Source organism: Protobothrops mucrosquamatus, unplaced genomic scaffold, assembly GCF_001527695.2.
Source record: "Protobothrops mucrosquamatus isolate PMUCROS unplaced genomic scaffold, P.Mucros_1.0 scaffold6, whole genome shotgun sequence".
NCBI lineage: Eukaryota > Metazoa > Chordata > Lepidosauria > Squamata > Viperidae > Protobothrops > Protobothrops mucrosquamatus.
In genome coordinates, this window is record NW_015386393.1 from 1,615,370 (window position 1) to 1,637,015 (window position 21,646).

Below are 21,646 nucleotides of genomic sequence, written 5' to 3' on the forward strand. Positions count from 1 at the left end.
TTAGATGCTGGAAGTCTACGTCACACTTGCATTTCCATTCTCTCCTCCTTGCTTCATTTCATCTTTTATTGAAAACTTTTTTAAAAAAAAAACCAAAACCCTTATAATTACCGGTACTGATCTTTTCTGATCAGACTTTAGACTTATATTCTTATAAGAATAAACACGTTGATTGTTTTAAACCCTTAGGTGCTGGCTACTTTAGCACCTTTTCAGAGCTTAGAACAGTGTTTCTCAACCTTGACAATTTTAAGGCATGTGGACTTCAACTCCCAGAATTCCACAGCCAGCATTGCTGGCTGTGGAATTCTGGGAGTTGAAGTCCACATGCCTTAAAATTGTCAAGGTTGAGAAACACTGGCTTAGAACCATTCAAACTACTTATCTCTTTTACCAAAAAAAACAACAACAGCTGAACAGCTGGTACAGAAATGCTGAACTATTCTTATATTCCGCTTAAGCAGGCCAGTTCCGTAACTCCACCTGGCATCTGCCAATCCTGCCAGAGCTGCCTCGTGTGCGGATGGACATAACCCAGGAAGTTACTGGTTTTTGAAAGCTGCGGGAAAGGGTTAAGGGGGCGCGGCCCTAAGGTGAATGTGGCTTACGTTAAACACTGTTTCTCCCCTATTTTCAGTTGTGGATCCCTCCTGGCCTGGTCAGGCACCGTCATTTCTATTATCCGGACGGAAGCCTGGAGGCCCCTGAGCATGTGCGGAGTGCCTAACCCTAAGATTGGTCTCTACAACCAACCAAAAGGCATCACGTTTCTTACGAAGCATCCTCCCCACTTATCAGGCCAGGTTTGGGGGATCGTCGAATCTGTCCTTCTTATCACACACACACACCCACACCCAAGTTGTGCCCCACCACCCTCCGAGTTGTCATATAAGCTCACCTTCGGGCGGGGGCGGCAGGGGCGGGGGCGGCATCTCCATGGCGGCAAAAGAAAAGGAGGACAGCCACTCGAGAGCGCCTTCGGTCACACTAGGCCCCGCCAGCCGCCGAGCGCTCCTCTATCGTAAAAGGAGCCCCGCTTGCGACATCGCTTCCTCCTTCGCTCGAGGTCGCTCTTGACGGCTTCGTCGCCATGGAGATTCTAACTCCTCCTCCCCCCCCGGCGTCGAGGGCGGAGTAGCCTTTTTTCCTCGTGGATCGGCCCCGCGGCGAACATTGGCGGTCTTGGCCAGCCAATTAGTGGCTTGCGATTGAGCGCGAAGATCGCCGCTTCGTTCATAGAAAGCGGCAGGTAGGACGCCTCGCGCGGGGCGCTGAAGCGAGAGCAGTGTGCATTTTTAACAGGGTGGTCAAATACTGCGACTTTCTTCCGCCCCGTTGTTTTCACGTCCGCCTAGACTCAGTGTTTCTCAACCTTGACAATTTTAAGGCATGTGGACTTCAACTCCCAGAATTCCACAGCCAGCAATGCTGGCTGTGGAATTCTGGGAGTTGAAGTCCACATGCCTTAAAATTGTCAAGGTTGAGAAACACTGGCCTAGAGACGTTGGCGGAAATCCCTTTAGTTAGTGGACATCGCCAAGTAAGTCAGTGTGCTTGGGTATGGTTAGGACAGCGGTTCTCAACCTATGGGTCGCGACCCCATTTGGGGTCGATCGACCATTTCACGGGGGTCGCCAAGCAAGGCTGTCCGCCATTTTTTTTTCCCCTTTTCCGGCGGGTGCCTTACCTCCCTTGAGCTGGGCCAGCTGGTGGTCGGCCTGCTCCGTCTCTGCGGCTTGCCAGCTACGCCTCGGCCGGCGCAGGGGGCGGAACCACGCATGTGCGGCGCTCCCGGGCAGGGAAAGTCCTCGACTTACGACCGGTTGGGTAGTCCTCAACTTACGACCGGTTTAGTCCTCGACCTACGACCGGTTTAGTCCTCGACTTACGACCGGTTTAGTCCCGACTTATGACCGGTTGGGGGTCGCGGCATTAAGGTTGAGAACCACTGGGTTAGGAGGACACTGACTTTTCTAGTCTGCCCTATCTATGTTTCCTGGTAAAAATACATGGGAAAATCCCATTGGAGGAAAATTCCACTTAGCATTACGGTTAGGTCAACATGAACTCTTAGAGCAAAATGGACATCGCCAACAAACTCGGGATGCTTCGGAATGGTTAGGAGGGCACTGACGTTTCTTGGATGTCCTGTTTCCTGGTAAAATACATGGGAAAATCCCATTGGAGGAACATTCCTCTTAGGGTTAGGGTTAGGTCACCATGAACTCGTTATGCAAAATGGACATCGCCAATCAATTCGGAGTGCTTCGGATTGGTTAGGAGGGCACTGACCTTTCTAGGCTGTCCTTTGTATGTTTCCTGGTAAAATACATGGTAAAATCCCATTGGAGGAAAATAACCCAATTACGCTTTGCCATTGGCAAAACCAGGTCTTCAAGGCTCTTGGGAAAGAGTGTCAAAATAGGGGCCAATCTACTCTCCACAGGTATGATATTCCCAAGGGAGGGAAGCACCACGAAGGCACTTATTTTGGGTCCCACCAGATGGACCTTCTTAGGAGAGGGCACCTGCAACATTCCCTGCCTCCCTGCTCTGGTGGGTCCAGTAGAGGTAACCAGGAAAAGAGAATCTTATCTGCACATTGTAAAATTTGGAAACCGCTCGTTTCGCTCAGAGCCAAGAAAACACAGTTAATTTTCTGTCACATTAAAAAGTTACATTTTGGCAATATCTTTGCACCTAAGTGTTTTTTTTAAGTGGAGGTTTGGATTATGGACTGGTGGGATACAATTAGCACTTTGTTATCATGACTGCAGTAACAAGATCAGGAAGAAGTCTCTGTAAGCATCCTTGTTTTTTCTTTCATAATCACCTAGCCAAATGTGCATTCTTGCTCTCAGAAGGACTATTTGTAGATGGAGGCCAACAATGGTCAGGAAAGCTTTCAAGTGGTTTACACAACCAACAGGCCTTGATGGGAAAGCCTGCTGTTGTCACTATTCTTCTATTTAATGTTGTATTAAGTTTGGCTCCCACCCCAGATGACCTCTCCCTCAAAACCAGCGTTGTCCTGCCCTTTCCTACCCTCTGAAGACACAAACACACTGAATAGGACAACTTATTTTTAACAAGAGAACAAAAGATGCCGGTAACTTCAAGTAGCAGGCAAGGGGAATAGCAATAGCACTTAAGAGTTACATACTGCTTCATAACGCTTTAAAGCTCTCTAAGTGGTTTACAGAGTCAGCATGTTGCCCCCAAACAATCTGGGTCCTCATTTTACTGACCTCAGAAGGATGGAAGTCTGAATCAATCTTGAACTGGTCAGAATCGAACTCTTGGCAGAGGGCTGCAATACTGCATTCTAACCATTGTGCCACCATGGAATGACTGATGTACCCAAACTGAAGAATGAATGTGGATTTGCAAAGGGAATATACAGGGGAGAAAAGGTGACTACAGTTAGTCTCCGACTTACAGCAGTTCATTTAATGAAAGTTTGAAGTTACAACGGCACTGAAGTGACTTATGACTGTTTTTCATACTTACAAGTATTGCTGCATCCCTATGACATGATTAAAATTCAGATGCTTGGCAACTGACTCATTTATGATAGTTGCAGCGTCCCAGGATCATGTTATCAACTTTTGTGATCTTCTGACAAGCAAAGTTAATGGAGAAACCAGATTCATTCAACAACCGTGTTACTATCTTAATAACTGCAGGGATTCACTTAACAACTGTGGTATGAAAGGTTATAAATTGGGGCAAAATTCACTTAACTATCTTGCTTAACAACAAAAATGCGGGCTCAATTGTGGTTATAGTTGAGAACTACTTGTATTCAGGTATGGAATAGATACACTATGTTAGGAAATCATGTTAGTTTTTTACAGTGCTAGCAGAACTATTGCTTTACTTCCTTTAAAAGCAAACTATTTTTCCAAGTCTTCATAAAAAGGACTGACTTCTGCCAAAGGAAACAGATCTCAAAATAAGGGCTGTTTTAATAGTGGGGTTCAATGCAGCTTAGAAGGAAGTGGTAAAATCGGTGATAACAAAAGGCAGTGCATTGTACTGATTACGGTGCAGGGAGACTGAATTCACAGCCATAGAAGCTCACTGGGAGTAATTCTGGGCTAGTCACCGTCTGTCAGTCCAACTTAATTCACAGGTTGCTCTTGTGAGAATGAAAATAGAGATTTTCATGTGAACTCTTATGAAGTAGAGAAAAAGCAGGCTAGACACTGAACAAATGTTTATCATTTTTTTATCACAATAATGCATAAACTTGTGGCATATATTAAAATCTGTAATGATAGGAAGATCTGAAGAAGCCAGGCATCGTGGCTTCAGAAAGAATGAAGACCCATGAGTTAAAAGGCAAGTTTAATACAATTCAGGATTTTTAATGATGGGAATTCTGCCTGGCACACATGCCGTGGTACTGGTGGATAGGAGAAAGATGTTGCCTGTAACCTTTAGAAAAAACACTGTTATTTTCAACATAAATCCAATCAAGAAAGTTTCAACTTTGCAGAATTCAGCTTTATTTACATATTCAATATTTAAAAAGCATAATTAAAACACATTTAGTTTTATCCAATTTTTAAATGTGCAGACTAAAAAAATCATGGTTCCTGTACACTACAAATAAAACCTGAAAAAAGTTCACCTTACTTAGGACAGGAGTGACTGCATTTATTTATAATATATACATCCACACCTATCAACTCAATTAAATATTCCTTTTTCAGACATTGTCAATGCCATTTACAGATAATTGAGACTGTCCCTCTGAGAGGCAAGTGACTGACTACACAATCCTAAACATTTATTTGGAAACAGGCAGGTCTATCTTGCCAGTTTGAAAAGAACAGACTTACAAATTATTCAGATTCAAAAGCTGAAGCTGGCTCGGGGGGGTGGGGGGGTTCCATGAGCCCTTTCCCAAGCTGCCCCAATTCATAAATGACTTAACTTTTTGAAAAGGGCACGGGAGGCTTAGAAAAAAAATGTTTTAAGACACAGAAATCAGCAACCAACTTGCCATGCTGCCTAATATACAGTTTGAAAATAACATTTGTGTTCATACAAAGGTTTCAGCAAAGATACTCTAACAAGATATTAAAGGGCATTTCCAGGATGTGTTGACTCTGCTCTAGTTCTTTTGTTTTCTTCATGCTCCTAGTAACTCTTTGCATTACGGTTCTAAAAGTAATTGAAAAGGAAGAGTCTTCAAAAGTTTTAAGGAATTTATCCTTTACTATATTCAAATATTCTTGAACTCTGTAGCATAGCTTTCTCCAATCTGTCTGTTTCATTTCTCATAATTTCTAGTTATCATTGAATTTGGCCATATTGGCTGGGATTGATGTGAAGTAACACCTAACACCAGACTGAGGGAGCCTGGCATATCCTGCACATCGCTACTTTCTAGTATACTTTGGTATTTACAAATCTTGTCAATCCACTTTGACTTCTGCAGGTATCAGAAGCCGTCATCCAAGGCTTTAATTTGGCTATCCAGGGATGTGCATTAAAAAACAAAAAAAGGCGAGGGCATATGTAAATAGCCCTTAGCATGAATTTTCCAAGCACCAAAAATGTCCCTTTTAGTAAGAGACAAGATTTTACTTATTTACAAAAATAAGTTGCTTGTTGAATCTGAGATCTAATCCTTACAACTTTTACAAGCTAGCTCTTTGTTCTAGTTGACTGTTTTGCTTTAGAGAATTAGAGAAATTTTACAACACTCAAAGCCAAGTACACACTAGGATTTCCAATTACATATATACAAGTGCACGTGCACCCCTCCCCGAGCATACATACATACATGCACTGTTATCCTACCAGTCACCTTCTCCCAAGACAAGTATGAGAACAGATGGTACACCTAAAATTAGTATACCAAGCAAGCCCAAAGTAAATGTAATAATCCAAATATTGAATTTCACATATATGTGAAATTCGCTGGAATTTTTTTTTTTTAGAGTCTAATGTATGTGCTCTCATCACATGTAGGGCAAAGTCATGCCTCACACTGCTCTTGGCTCTAATTGGGCTACAACTACTCAAAACTAAAATATTTCATTAGGACTGCACCAGTTACAACCAATACCCTGTTACTAAGACAAGATTCCCAATGTCTCTCACTGCTTCGGAGAAAATAAATCTCTGTCTAACCTGACAGTGTGAAAGGATACAAAGGGACGACATGTGACATGCTATAACTTACTGGCTCTTACTGCTTTATATTGTATTTTGGACATTCCTAGTTCATTCAATCACCTATGTCTCAGCAAGCCTCTTAAAAATCAAAATTATTATCAGCTTTGCATTGTTACACCATCAATGAGACTGGAATGTTTAATCGATACTAGAAAAAGGCAAATAGACTAGACAATTGGCACTTTATGTTCCCAAGTGAACTATTGTAACATAGGAACCTGCTCTTAACTGGTCCTACACTGAATGAGATCTCAAATCTTTATTCTTTTATCGTACATTTATAAAAAAAACCCACAAAGTATACTTTCTCTGGACAAACAGACTTTTGGCATGGAAGCTAGTTCACACATGTAAGAATTACATCCACTTTTAAATTTTGGGATCCTATGTCCTTCTCAAAAATGAAATAGCTATTTTTGTTTTATAAATCTATCTTCCCCCATTTTGACCTGGTTTCCTATTCAAATTGTATAGAAATAATTTTCATTTTGTTTCTATTTAGTGGCCAGGCATGCTCATGTAAGTCCAAGTTTCATTGTTTTGTTCTTCTACAGCACGTATCTTAAAAAAGAGAAAAGTTTGTGCCCACTTTCTTCCGTTTCCCATCTGTTTTCACTGCTTTAGTATTATGAAAAGAGAGGGACCTGGAGAAGGCAGAAGAGATGAAGCCTAAATAGCTTGGAAGGAAAATAGTGCCCTCTTGGTATAATCATTCCAGACCTTGTGAAATCCTTTGGGAACAGATCAAGGGCAGAGTAACTCACCCTTACTAGCCCCTGCAACTCCCCGTATTGCAGCCTTCATGAGGGGTTTTATTACAGGATGCAAATCTTCTTTTCCAATTGCATATAGCATGGGTGGCTTCCTTTCATCCAGAGCTGCATTTTCTTTTCCACATCCAGGTTAGAGAACTTACATCTCTTTAGCTTCCCTTTGCTCAAGGAGAGAGCAGTTTTAAGAAAACCAAATGGACACCCTAAAATGATGTGCATATTTTGCCTTCCTACCATCAGCAGGGTCCAGTCAAATTAAAAAAAAAAAACTGGGCGAGGTATTTGGCTCCTGTCTAAGACTTGCTTTTTTGTATAAACTAAGGGCCTCTGTCTTACCTGGGCAACCCAGAAACATGATTACAAACTCACAAGAGCATAGTGGACATATCACAGACTTTTGCTGAAGATCTCAGCTAATCATAGTGCAAGAGAAAGAGCATGTTGCTCCAATTCTTGAGGCAAAAAGCAAATGTCATCCACAGCAGGAAAGAAAGTATAAAGATTATTACAAAGAGACAACATAAACAATTCAGCACAATATACACAAATTATGCCCAAATCTGACATCAGGATAGACCAATACCCATCGTGGTTTTTTTTTTTAAATGATCCTTGTAAACTAGGAGAGCAGAGCCTTCAGGAAATAATTCCTGAAGCTGCATGATACTACTAAGAAGCTTTGCCCTATGGAGCAAATTGTATGCTATACAGATCTCTTTGCTTCACCTTTTTGTATGAGGGGGAAAAAAAACAAACAAAAAAGGCTTTGAGACCATGATTAAAACAGAAGCGGGAGAGGGAGGATTTCAGATCTATATTTGCTACACAGTGCTAGCAGCAAACTCCTGCTATTACATGATTATTATTTTTTTAGAATAAATTCATTCATTCTTTCTCCAGAGACTGGAAACTGATTCCCCCTTCTTCTTCATTTTTGGCAATCCCCCTCGTAATGCTGCAAACAAAGGCAGCAGATGAGCAGCTAAGCTACTCTCACTACAGAATACAACAAACTTTCTCTTCCACAAAAAAGAGGGACCGAGAAAAAGAGTTGTTTTTGTTACACTTTGAAAATAACTGTAAATTAATGGCAAAGTAAGGCAGAATGCAATTCAAAAAGATGTAAAACCAGGAGTGAAAGGAAAAAACTGGCCACGTTTGTGCTACCATGGACAACCAACCTGTTCAAGGGCATCTGGCGATCACAGAGACTCGGGGTACAGACTGGGGCTTTTGCATGGCCAAATGTTACCTGATGAAACCCACCCCAGTGGTTTCTTCCACTAGCAAGTATTGCTTGGCATGCAGTACCCTCTTCTATAGCATTTATCCCTCCATGGGACATATGCACAGACCCCGGCTATTCCTTGAGACTAAATAGTTCACACAAGTGGAAGGGGAAAACTCCATGTGAACAGTTCACATTGTTTAGCAATGAATAAGCCCTTGCTAAATATCATAGCGACTGGAGCTATACAATGTTGGATAGTTCTGCCGGGAATACTGGAAGTGATCCACGGGGACATTGCCTCTGCTGCTACCATACTGGAAATCTCCCTGATGTGCAAAGGAGGCAAGTCCATTCTGAGACTTTTCCGGGGTACTCCAGCGCCGATCCAGGTTTGTTAGATCTCCAGTCGTGATAGGAAGGAGCTGCTTTTTTGCTTCCTGGTTTGCATCATATTTGGTCTGTAAGAAAATTACACTATCAGCCTCAGAAATCAGCATATCTAATAAAGTACAAACAGCCTAAAGACAAGGCACCCATTAACTATCTTGAGAAATATTAAATGAGAAACTATTAAATTGCTCTTTCCATTTATTAATGAGAAAGCACTAACTGCTCCCATTGTTGATTGATAGGATTAGGAATTCACTTCAGAATGAAGAGGATTGAATAAGGAGTCCATATGGTGGACAATATGGTGGGCTTCCATCTTTGCAAAAGGAAGGAGCTATGTCTGAGGAGCGACATGGAAGTATTGCCTTTGGAGTCTTGGAGCAAACAAGAAGTCCTAACAGGGCAAGACATAAGCTCTAGCCTGATTGGTCAGTTCATTTGACCTGTAGAGTCTCAAATGAAGCCCCTCCCCACTATTACATCATAAACTGATCTCGTCAATATTCCCGTAAGACAGGGGTGTCAAACTGCCGGCCCATGGGCCAGATGCGTCATCCGGAAGCCGCGCCTACCCCATTGCCGGTGATGGCAAAACTGTCCCGATTCATCTCACGACGTCACATGACATTGCGAGTTTGACATGTCTGCTGTAAGAGAATGAGCTAGACTGATTCCACTTTGGCTAGATGGGATCAGAGAAGCAAAGTGGGTGTGACCATATCATATCCAGAGAGAGATAGGATTTTTTTTTCTTTTGTCAATTTTGAGAGGAAAGCAGTTATTTGCATTTTTCTGTGGGTACCGAACTATAACTTCAGTTATATTAACTGAGTTGTTTTAATGTGGTGGACTGCTAAGATTACAGGCCACTAAGGAAGCCCTCAAAGCATATCTAGCTTATACAGTGCCAAAGTTTCTTTGCAATATTTTGAAACAACATATCACCTCCTTCACATTAAATTCAAATACCACCCTTAAATAAGAGGGGAGAACCATTCATTCATGGACTGTTAAAGGCCATTTTTGCTCTCAGGACTGGGGAACTCTGTTTCATTTGATCATTTTATCCTACTCATCTTTTGTAACAATAGCTAGTCTTGTAGTAATTTTTATATTTAAATTGTTAGATATTTATACTGTAGCTTGTGAGGTATCAACCTAACATTTGGTTTGTCTTTAAAACATTTGTCAGAATTAACTTTGTCTTTGTTTTCTTCTTAAAAGTTTAATGCATACACTGTTTAGTTTTCTATCTCAAAACTGTGGAGAACCATCTTGTTGATTTTGCTCCATTGAGATTTGACAATGTTGAGAACCGATAGAAGAGAATATTTGTAGCTCAAGACTGAATTGTGGAGTCTTTGCTGCTCTCTGAGCTTGGTTGTTTTCTTGCAAACATTTCATTACCAAACTAGATAAACATTCTCAGTGATGATGTCACCTAGTTAGGTAATGAAACATCTGCAAGAAAATAACCCAGCTCAGAGAATGCTAAGGACTCCCTATGTTGAGGAGCTACAAAAAACAGAGAACTATGGACCACTTGTGGCTCTGTAGCCTCATACAACCAAAACTTAAACTAGAGCTTCATTCACAGAATACTACTTGAGAAATCAGGAGATAAGAATCCACAGACATATACCCCTTTCTTAAGTCATTAATGCAACTCAAAAGTTAACTAAAACTCATTTTGTTCATTTTGAAGAAACAGAAAATGAATCCTGAGCTAGTCCCACCATTTAAAAAGTTAAATCTCAGGTATGGTTGAATTCCAGCCCGAGTTCCAATCAGAGCTCAGAGAATGCTTCAACTATATTCATTTTTCATTCACTGTTTGGCCTGGGGTCAAAGGCAGATTTTCCACTGGCTACATACCTTGTTGTACAAAAACACTCCCAGGATAGCAGTCATCATGCCCAGAACATTGGTGCTGGTGACAGGGTTGCGAAGCATGATCAGGGAGACACTAATGACCGTGATCCTTTTTGTGGCATTTGCAACAGAATAACTCAGAGGGCTGATAAGGTTCAGGATGCTGAAGGCGATGACATTCTGGGCAAAATTGCAGAAGCCACTGATGGCCAAGAGAAGCATGGTCCATGGCCAATGGGCCATTGAACTCTGTGGGAGAAACAGTGTGTGAGACATCAGCTCACTTAAAAGGAACAGAAGCAGCTACAACACATTGATTGTAATAATTGGTTGAGTGTAACTTAATTTTTCTCTAATTAAGCCCAAGGATTCCTAGCTTTCAATTCCAAACACTGCTTTTAGAAAATCAAGTTTTATAAATTGAAAGTATGTGTGTGTGTGTATATATATATGTATGTATATATATATATATATGTATGTATGTGTGTGTGTGTATATATGTATGTAGGTATGTATATATGTATATGAAACATGCTTCTTATATTCCTTGTTTAAAACAAAATAAAGGTGCAATCTAAATTCAGTAGTTTATGAAGATACTTTTTAAATATTTAATCCTAAATGGCTGTAAGCAATAAAATATTACAAAACTTACAGCATTTAAACAAATATAACATTATTGCATAATTATATCTAAATATTAGGATTCTAGAATTTAATAGCAGCATGGATTGGCTGTGAATTTTATTTTGAAGACTTAAATGTTCCCCCCCCCCAAAAAATTTTTTTTATATTTCTTCCAATATAGTACAGGAGTATGAAATTGAAAGCAGCAAAGAAAATAATTAGAATAACAAACAATGCCATTTTAAAAGCAGTACATATGAGTAATAACAAATCCAAATACTTTCCCCATAAAGCATTTTTTTAAAAAAAATCTGAACTTGAGCAGTAGGAGCTTATATAATGAACATTAAAGCATAATATGCTTTGGTTTCAAGGGCATAAATCTATTTTAGAGTAGGCATTTACATGATGTACCCATCTGCAACTCCTTAAATAAAACATAATTTTTCCCAGTAATCATGTTTTTAAAGCATCTTTTTGCCTCTGAATCCAAGTCACTGTATAGTTCACCAAATGTTGACATAAAACTATTTTTATATACACTATAATTATATACACTATAATTAATTTAATGTCAAATGAAAAAAATCAGTACTAATAATATCCTTAGATATAAACGATTGCTGGAATTGAGTACGTCTAGTTTAACGAAGAGAAGGACGAGGGGGGACATGATAGCAGTGTTCCAATATCTCAGGGGCTGCCACAAAGAAGAGGGAGTTAAGCTATTTTCCAAAGTGCCGGAAGGCAGGACAAGAAGCAACGGATGGAAACTAACCAAAGGGAGAAGCAACCTAGAACTAAGGAGAAACTTCCTGACAGTTAGAGCAATTAACCAGTGGAACAACCTGCCTCCAGAAGCGGTGAATGCTCCAACACTGGAAGTTTTTAAGAGACTGGACAGCCATTTGTCTGAAATGGTATAGGGTTTCCTGCCTGAGCAGGGGGTTGGACTAGATGAGCTCCAAGGTCCCTTCCAACTTCTCCTTCTTATATTATTATTATTATTATTATTATTATTATTATTATTATTATTATTATTATTATTATTATTTCCTTAGATATAAATGTCCTCTATTTTTTAGCATTTTATTCATAAATTATCTCTTAGTAAGAGCATAAATAAAAAAGCCATGACAATTGAGTCATCAGTTTGAAAGTTGGTCTATTAAACTAAAACAGTCTTGTGGGAAAGGTTTGCTTTCATATGATTAGAACAAATTAAATACACCTTTTTCTATAATAGACTGAAATCTTGCTTGGTTACTCTGTTACTTGTTTAATGACCAGTTGTTCAGGGACCAAAGTTATGATGGTGCCGAACAAGTAATAGTTATGAACAGTCTTTATATTTACATCAGCTGCCGCATCCCCAGGGTCACCTGATCACCATTTGCAATCTATTTTCCTGGCTTCCTACCAGGTCAATCAGGAAGCCAGCAAGGGGTCACAAAAGGTGACCATGTGAAGATCTCACTTAATAACCTGTGATGATTCACTTAATGACTGTAACTGGGACTGCCAGAATTTCTGTTACTAAGCAGCAGTCATGTGACATTACACTTTATAGCCATGTTGCTTAGCAACAGAAATTCTGATCCCAATTACTGTCATTAATCAAGGACAGTATTCTCTGCTATTAATATCAGAGAAATAAGGCCAGCCAGCTTTCAAAAAAAGTTGAAAAAAGATATAGTTTTATTATTGAATAACTAGTTCTTTTAGAATTACTTAATCTGTTAGCATACTGCGCATAATTCACCAGATGCAGCTGAAATTCTAAGTGCAAATAAATAAGTAGACTCTAAAGTACTTTAAAGGATGAAATAGTTATCAAGATCTTGCAAGGGTAGCCGGAATTTCTAAACTGGAATAGGAAACATGGCACTATTCTGATACCATAGTCAATAATTCTTTCTAGCTGCATTGGGTACTGTTTATTTACTTATGGCCACCCACCGCTAGGTGACTATACTATCCAACACAGCAGTTATCTTAGTGGGCACCTATTTGCTAAAAAAAGTAGAAATTACTGACAAATTTAAAATAATATAATTTTGGTAAGGAATTACTTAAGATTTAGATCTTTCTTTCCTCGAAGAGTTCACCAGTGCTTCAATTTCAGCAATCCATTTGAGACAGGCTAGCCTGTCATTTGACCAAAGTTAAATACATTGATAAAATCCGTAAAAGGTGAAAACTCAAAAAGCATGAACAAAAAATACATTTTGAGCTCCCTGGTAAAACACAATAATAAGACACCTCCCTCAACTCCAGCAACAATTGCCACAAAAAAGATTTAATTATTTGTGTTATACTGTCCATGCCTTTGGCAGGGTCTGCAAAAGTGCCTAGTTAATTACCCAAGCTATTATGAAAAAAAAATCTATTTTTGCAGTCGCTTAAAAATCAACAACGACTTCATGGCACATAATCAATCAAAAGCTGCATAAAGCTATAATACGGTGAGTGCCTATAACTGATTTAGAAAGCGATTGGGAATCAGTGCAAATGTTTCAGCACAGTGTTGATATGGCAACACCTTCGTAGCCACATTTTGAGCAGTTGCAATTTCCATACTCTCCAAGGGCTTCCCTTAGTACATAAACTGCAATAGCCTTTGCGGTTACCAGCATCTGGATCACCAATACCAGGTCTCCATTTCCAGAAAGAGGCCCAATTTGTTGTTCAAATAAGCTGATAAAAGGCCCCATTGCCATTGATGTCCTGTCCATGCCAGATTCAGGAAGGACCCCCAGACTGTGAACCTGGACCTTCAGGGAGAATACAACCCCATCCAACATAGGCTCATCTCCTGAATCTTGAAGTTCAGCCCCTGGATCAGCAACAACTCCATCTTGATTGGTTTCAGCTTCACCTTGTTCTCCCACATTCAGTCCTTTACATCCTGGAGACTTGCAGAAGCTCGTGAGACATCCAACCCTGAGCTCGCAGGAAAGGAGAAGTATAGCTGAGTATCATCAGCATACCGACAGTGACTAGCTCCACCCCGCACATGATCCTTCCCAGCAGCCTCACACAAATATTAAATATTATCAAACTTTGCATGATCTGCAGGAGAATCCCACGGGTTGAGCAACAGTCTCTCATAAAACTATCTTGAAGTGAATGGAGCAGAATTACTGAAAACAGGGCCTCTAATTTTCAGCTTTTTCAATAGTTCTAACAGATTGGCATGACCAATAGGGTCAAAAGCCACCAAAAAGGAAGCTACAGGAGCATCAATAGGACTGCACTTTCCTTCTCTCTTTCCCCCAGCAATGGCTTATTTTTAACTGCAGATTTCCCTGTTTATTTTTAGATTGTTTAAGAACATAGCAACTAAGGTACAACACATGTATAAATTTCAATAACTGAAGAAGTTATCTAGGTAAAAACAAACATTATTATCCCGAATCTTTCCATCTCTACACTATTCATTTTCTACGATTGGCTGAGCTCTTCTAAGTACCCTTCTTCTCTTCTACCAGAAGACTACAAACTCTACTGAAGAACAAAAGCTCAAAAAATGTCTACAAATTTCAATAATTCCATCAACCCGTCAGTCAGTTCAGTTTTAGAGCTCTCTTGGTTTTATTGCTAATATGCTCAAAGTCCTTCACAATGATCAAAATTTGGGTTCAACAACGGTTCTAAACAGCTAAGACAAAAATATGGGAGGGCTGCAATGGGAAACATGATAGAAACACCAGCAATAGGAACCTCTTGACTCCAGGGGCATACTTCAAGCCAAAGGCTTTTTTCTACAGACTTAGTTAACGCTTACCATGTCATTTTCTACCAGGAATGAGGATAGATCAACCAGCACCCATGTTGGGATCATGAAAAACACAGCATGGCACCCAAGGATGTTCAACAGACGGAGATGGTGTATTCGTGAATCTCTTAAAACCTGTAAGAACGAAGAATTCAGAAAGAGCTCCTTCTTCAAGAATCATTTCTTTTAGTTGCTTTTCTTCCTGTAAATCGAAATGTAGTTGCTGTATCTCAAACACACAATTTCTTTACCTGTGTGCAACTGAACACAATGGCAGTGATTAAGTCAATTTTTCTAATTTGATGGATCTACAGATAAATTGCATCTCAGCTTTCAGAATTCCCAGCCTTCATAGCTGTTGGGCAATGCTGAGACTGTAGAAAGAGTGCAGAGAAGAGCAACAAAGATGATAAAGGGACTGGAGGCTAAAGTATATGATGAATGGTTGTGGGAACTGGGATGTCTAGTCTAACAAGGAGAAGGACGAGGGATGACATGATAGCAGTTTTCCAATATTTGAGGGGTTGCAACAGGTCGACCTATCTTCAAAACAGCCGAGGATAGGACAAACAGTAATGGATGCAAACTAATCAAGGAGAGACCCAGCCTAGAGCGAAGGAGAAATTTCCTGACAGTGAGAGCAATTAATCAGTGGAACACCTTTCCTCCAGAAGTTGTGGGTGCTCTAGTACTGGAGGTTTTTAAGAAGACATTGGACAGACATTTTTCCGGAATGGTATAGGACAGGGGTAGGCAACCTTGGCTCTTTTATGACTCGTGGACTTCAACTCCCAGAATTCCTGAGCCAGCATGCTGGCTCAGGAATCCTGGGAGGTGAAGTCCACGAGTCATAAAAGAGCCAAGGTTGCCTACCACTGGTATAGGATCTCCTGCTTGAGCAGGGGGTTGGACTAAAAGACACCTTCCAACTGTTTTTCTATATTCTGTATAAATGAAATCTTATTTGAGTCAGTTCAAATAATAAAATAATAAATTTGAACAATCTAGATAATACTAGCATCTAACTACAAACTAATTGGGTGATTTGTGTGGGTGATTTCTTACAGAGAGAAGCAAAGGCAAGGAAAACTGAGGGTTGTTGTGCTGATTAATAATGAAATCCAGTGAACCATCTTCATTTGAAGACCTTTTGTCAGTATAAATAATGTGTGGGAGGAGTGAGGGGTATACAGGTAGTCCTTGACTTACAACCACAATTGAACCCCAAAATTTTGTTGCTAAGTGAAACATTTGTTAAGTGAATTTTGCTCCATTTCAGTTTTCCATATATAAATTGGTTAACAATAGCAGCTTAGACTTTGTGTACCTCAAAGAAGTTACTGAGTTTCTACGCCATTATCATCATTTAGACAGCATTAGAGAATATGAATTTGAAATGCGAATATATCGCAGGTTTGTTACAAAGATCATTAGTGCAGAAATATTGAGTGTATTTGCAAATGTGTATCAATGTGCAAAAATATACATTAAAACAAATAAACACAGGGTACCTTCTTAGAGAAAATATTCTGAAGTGAGAAGCAGAGAGTTGCAGCCAGGGCACTGATAAGTCCCCAAGTATCAAATGAGAGTTCTGTAATTGTAGCCAGCAGGACTCCACCAATAATAGGGATGAGGGATAAATATACCTGACAGGAAAAAAAAAAATCTACTTATTATTTATTTATTAAATTCGTTTGCACCCATCTCACTTCAAGACAACTCTGGGCAGCTTACTTATTTGGGACAGCTTACATGTTTCCCAAGTTCAGGTGGTGCAGAAAGTTTATGCAAGTCTCACAAAACTTTCTTTCCAAATGTTTTCTTTTTCCAAATAAACATTTCAATGGAACAATTGCAGAGAAGCATCAAATACTTCACCCCTCTGACTACTCTTATTTGTCTTACCTTGGTCGTCTGCTTTTCCTTCATGATGATTCTTGAGAGGAGAACAACCCAAATAGGCATTGTTGCTTTAACTGGAAAGAGGAGGAAGGGCACAGAATTAAAGTGAGAACAGAGACCAGCAACAAGACCTGTGAAATAAAAGCTACTTAGAAACTGATATATTGCATGCAGATATTACTCAACACAGTATAATGCAGTATAAATAACTGCTCAACTGTCACTCACATATGCAAAAGCTTCCATGGTGAAGCTGTGGCACTACTCCCTGATACTTTCTCCCATACTACTTCCTTTACAGCTAAACTTCGTACTAACTAAGCTTCCTGCTATTTTGAAAAAAATAAGGACTGCTGTTCTAAATAAAATAAAAGATACAAAAATCTTGCATGAACACAGCAATTTTTAATATGCAATTAAACAAGAATTAAATAACAACTACAAGAAGCTTACAGTGTGAATTACAGGTAGTCCTCGACTTACAACAGTTCATTTAGTGACCATTCAAAGTTACAACGGCACCAGAAAAAGTGACTTATGAGTGTTTTTCACACTTATAATCATTGCAATGTCCCCATAGTCATGTGACCAAAATTCAGATGCTTGGCAATTGACTCATATTCATGATGGTTGCAGTGTCCCAGGATCATGTGATCCCCTTTTGAAACTTCTGACAAGCAAAGTCAGTGGGGGAGTTGTTAGTAACACGGTTAAGTGAGTCTTAAGTGAGTCACTTAAGAAATGTTTCACTTAGCAACAAAATTTTGGGGTTCAATTGTTGTTGTAGGTCAAGGACTACCTGTATACCCCTCACTCCTCCCACACATTATTTATACTGCAAAAGGTCTTCAAATGAAGATGGTTCACTGGATTTCATTATTAATCAGCACACCAACCCTCAGTTTTCCTTGCCTTTGCTTCTCTCTGTAAGAACTATCAGGCATTCTGGTTGAACCAGATTATTGGCAGTAAAAGCTCTTTTTAAAAAAAAAACAATACCATACCCTCCAGGCTTGTTTTTTCTTCCTCAATATAAATAAGGAAATTCTCTTGAAGTTCTGCCAACATTCTACACATAGATGGAGACACCCTAGCAATCTAATGAACACTGATACCTCTGAGAAGCCCTCCTTCCACTCTTTGCAAATCCACTTGTGAACCAAAGTAGTTTAGCACTGAATTACAAGAGAGAAATACAAGTAGTCTTTGACTTACAACAGTTTAATGACCTTTCAAAGTTACAAAGGTGCTGAAAAAAGGGACTTATGACCATTTTTCACACTTACGATTGCCGTGGTCGTGTGGGCAAAATTCAGACGCTTGCAACTGGTTCATATTTATAACGGTTGCAGTGTCATGGTTGCAGTGTACAGTTGTAACTTTTTGCGACCTTCTGGCAAGCAAAGTCAATAGGGAAGTTAGATTCGCTTAACAATTGTGTTACCAATTTAACAATTGCAATGATTCATTTAACAACTGTGGCAAGAAAGGTCATAAAATGGGGCAAAATTCACTTAGCTGTCTCGCTAAGCAGCAAAAAAATTGAGCTTAATTTGTGTTGTAAGTCGAGGATTACCTGTATCAAGATTGCAACTCATCCTTGGTCACAAATGTTCACTGGATAATATTGGGGTGTTTTTAGAACAGGCCTGTTATTTAATTTGATTTTAGAACAGAAACTTATGTATATTTATCGTGGTTTTTAGTATCGCCTGTTCACCGCCCTGAGTCCCGTAAGGGAGATAGGGCGGTATATAAATTTAATAAATAAATAAAAAATAAATTGGGCCAATCATTACCTCTTAACCCACCTTACCTCACAAGGCAGTTGTGGGGATAAGAGGAGACAGCATAATGCACTGCTACACCTTGTGATTACTGTGGTAGTCAAGAGTGTGGACTGGCACCAAAGACACCCAGCTTCTAGTAGTAACCCTTAGCCGTAGAAGCTTACTGGTTTACTTTGGGGCCAGTCTTTCTCTCAGTTCAACATGCCCCACAAGATTATTACTGTGGAGAAAATAAGAGGAAATCCTACATATGTTATCTTAAGTTGAACAATGTGCAAAGTATAAATAAATGGGAGAAGTGCTTCCTTCTTTCTCAGCACCAGGCCCAGAAAAAAAAAACGTTATTTCCATAAAAGCATATCCCCGGGCAAAAGTTTCACCATCCCTCATATCTAAAACATGGAAGGAAAAAAAAAAGTAAAGTGCATCTCCCTCTCCCAACACTTTTTTTTTTTTTTTTGGAAATCTGAAAGCACTCCGCATACGGACTAGTCCAGGGGTAGGCAACCTTGGCTCTTTTATGACTCATGGACTTCAACTCCCAGAATTCCCGAGCCAGCTATGCTGGCTCAGGAATTCTGGGAGTTGAAGTCCATGAGTCATAAAAGAGCCAAGGTTGCCTACCCCTGGACTAGAGCCTCCCTCCCTTCCCCTCGCGCCCCATCATACCGGTGTGAGCGTAGGAAACCGGGACGCGCCAAAGGGAGACGTGGGCCGAGACGGAGGCCAAGTACTTGCCAAAAGCGAGCGGAAGGATGAGGCGCGGGTACGCGCGAGGCGGCAGCTGGGCAGGGCTGGCGGCGGGCACGCGCCAGGCCCGCAACAAAGGGGGCAGGAGCGCCACCAGGCCCAGCACGTGGCAGAGCGAGACCGTCACGGGCCGCGGGAAGGTGCCCAGCAGCACCTTATTCACCACGTTCCCGCCAGCGCTCAGCGCGTACCACGCCAGGCAGAGCGCAGGCACCCGAAACAGCCCCGTGGATCCGCGGGGGGGCGTGCCGGAGGGGCTGCCGGGCGAGGGGGGGACGGGAGGGGGAAGGAGGCCGGGAGGCGGCGGCGGCGGCGGCGGCGACACCATCCTCGGGCTGGGGAGAAGAGCTGCGCCGGTGCCTCCGCAGCCGGGCCGGAGCCGCTTTGCCTTTTTTTTTTTTTTCCCTCGGACGCGTCACTTCCGTACAGCCGGCGGAAGCGGAGTGCCATAGCGACGGAAGCCGGGGAGACGGCTAGGTTCAACTTCAGAAAAAGCGAAGTCCTTAGCGGGTGGTCCTGGCAACAGGGAAAGCGCGGGATCGTTTGGCTTTCTTTGCGGTGAGCGGGAAAGCTCGCGCACTTGGGGGGCGGGTGGGGGGCGGAGCGAGAAATGACTACGCTGCTGTAGCGCCCAACGTTTTTTAGGGATTTTATCACCGATAAAATTAGGCTCTCGGTTTTTCCCCAGCCCAGGGGTAGGCAACCTTGGCTCTTTTATGACTCGTGGACTTCAACTCCCAGAATTCCTGAGCCAGCCATGCTGAGGGGAAAGAGAGGTTTTCCAAGCTGAGCCATGCTGGCTCAGGAATTCTGGGAATTGAAGTCCACGAGTCATAAAAGAGCCACGGTTGCCTACCCCTGCCCTAGCATAACGTACGGAGAGGGCAGAAGTTCGATCTCTTCTAAGTCCGGATCCCCACAGTGCCCATTTTTCATTTGCACTTGCGTACCGGTAGTCCTCGACCTACAACAGTTCACTCAAGTGACCGTTCGAAGTTAAAAAGACACTGAAAAAAGTGACTTATGGCCATTTTTTATACTTATGACCATTGCAGCATCTCCATGATCACGTGATTTACATTCGGATGCTGGACAACTGACTCACATTTATGACAGCTGGAGTATGTGATCCCGCTGCAGCCTTCTGACAAGCCAACTCAATGGGGAGACCAGATTCCCTTAACATGTTACTAATTTATCAACTGCACTGATTCACTTAACAAATGTGGCAAGAAAAGTCATAAAATGGGGCAAAACTCACTTAACAAATTTCTCACTTAGCAACATAAATTTTGTGTCCATTTGTGGTTGTAAGTTGAGGACTATATTTCTACATACCATCAGGCGCTGCACAGATGCAATCACAAAGCGTCGGTCTCAGTGCTGCTGCCAGGGGTCGTTCTGGGAACTAAAGTACAGTATTTCTAAAACGAAAAGGTAACGGGCTGACAGTGCTCACCTCTGCATCATTTCTAATTAGGCTGGGTGCGTATGTAGCTGCCGGTGGTTACTCTTGTACAGCCAACAAAGCATCGCTTATCCTCGAGTAATGTACACAACAATCATTGAAGCAGATCTCAGAAAATAAAAGTCCCAAACATGAAATTACAGACATCTGGTATCAAGGATTCCACTAGAATTTGCACAAAGCAAAAAAAGTGATTCTGTTTTTAAACTCAGGATAAAACGGCCTCACAAGGAATATTCCAAGTTTGCTGGATTCTGCAGAATAAAATTCAGAATTTCTTTAGTGTCTTGTTCCATTCTCAAACCAAATTCTTCGTATCAAAATCAGAATACTCACATTGGCAATTTAGATGTCAAAATATTTTCAAGTGTTTTGCACACCAATATTTCACGTTTCTGTCAAAGTAGACTGGGCCTGAGAAAAGCATTTGCCATACCAATACAATTCAAAATATTATTTCAATTACACTTTTAAGTGTTTGACAGTGTTCTCAAACCTAAAAGCATAATTACAATAAGCCTATAACTCATGCTTGCCCCTCCTTTTCTATATTGTCTGGAGTAGAGTGGGGAGTGGGATAAAGTCCTGCAAACGATACCTTGGTGAAGATTCTTAAGTCCCTAAGATGTCCTGAAAGTCTCTCTTTGCATGCTAACCCCCTTCCTCTGAATCTTAATTTTACTTTGCTAAATTGCCCATTTTTCTCTTGCTGCAGTGAATTGGGTATAGCTATTGGAGAAACATCCTATTTTTTTTTAAAGTTTAAATGATGCAGATGCTATCCTTGGGACTTCAGGTCAGTTCTTTTTTAGCATACTGTACACATTTCTATTTTTTATTTAAATTTCTTTTGCCTTGTTTTCCCATTGT

The 21,646-nt window shown here is 40.8% G+C and overlaps 1 protein-coding gene across 1 annotated transcript; it reads right to left on the reverse strand.

Moving 5' to 3' along the window:
• Nucleotides 1-7,718: 7,718 nt before the first annotated feature.
• Nucleotides 7,719-19,636, reverse strand: SLC35E1 (solute carrier family 35 member E1). Its single transcript, XM_015809976.1, has 6 exons — nt 19,228-19,636; nt 16,772-16,842; nt 16,375-16,512; nt 14,873-14,998; nt 10,462-10,707; nt 7,719-8,654 (listed from the first exon to the last, which is right to left on the reverse strand). The coding sequence occupies exons 1-6, from the start codon at nt 19,634-19,636 to the stop codon at nt 8,415-8,417; spliced, it is 1,230 nt and encodes a 409-aa protein (XP_015665462.1). The 3' UTR covers nt 7,719-8,414.
• Between the last annotated feature and the right edge of the window lie 2,010 nt (nt 19,637-21,646).

What these genes read in the sequence shown, in the direction of transcription:
- SLC35E1 (XM_015809976.1), bottom strand. Translation starts at nt 19,636, where the DNA reads ATGGTGTCGCCGCCGCCGCCGCCGCCGCCTCCCGGCCTCCTTCCCCCT. An exon ending in AGAATATTTTCTCTAAGAAG is followed by an intron (nt 14,999 to 16,374) that starts GTACCCTGTGTT and finishes TCGTTCTTACAG; the next exon opens with GTTTTAAGAGATTCACGAAT. An exon ending in TCCTGGTAGAAAATGACATG is followed by an intron (nt 10,708 to 14,872) that starts GTAAGCGTTAAC and finishes TTTCTCCCACAG; the next exon opens with AGTTCAATGGCCCATTGGCC.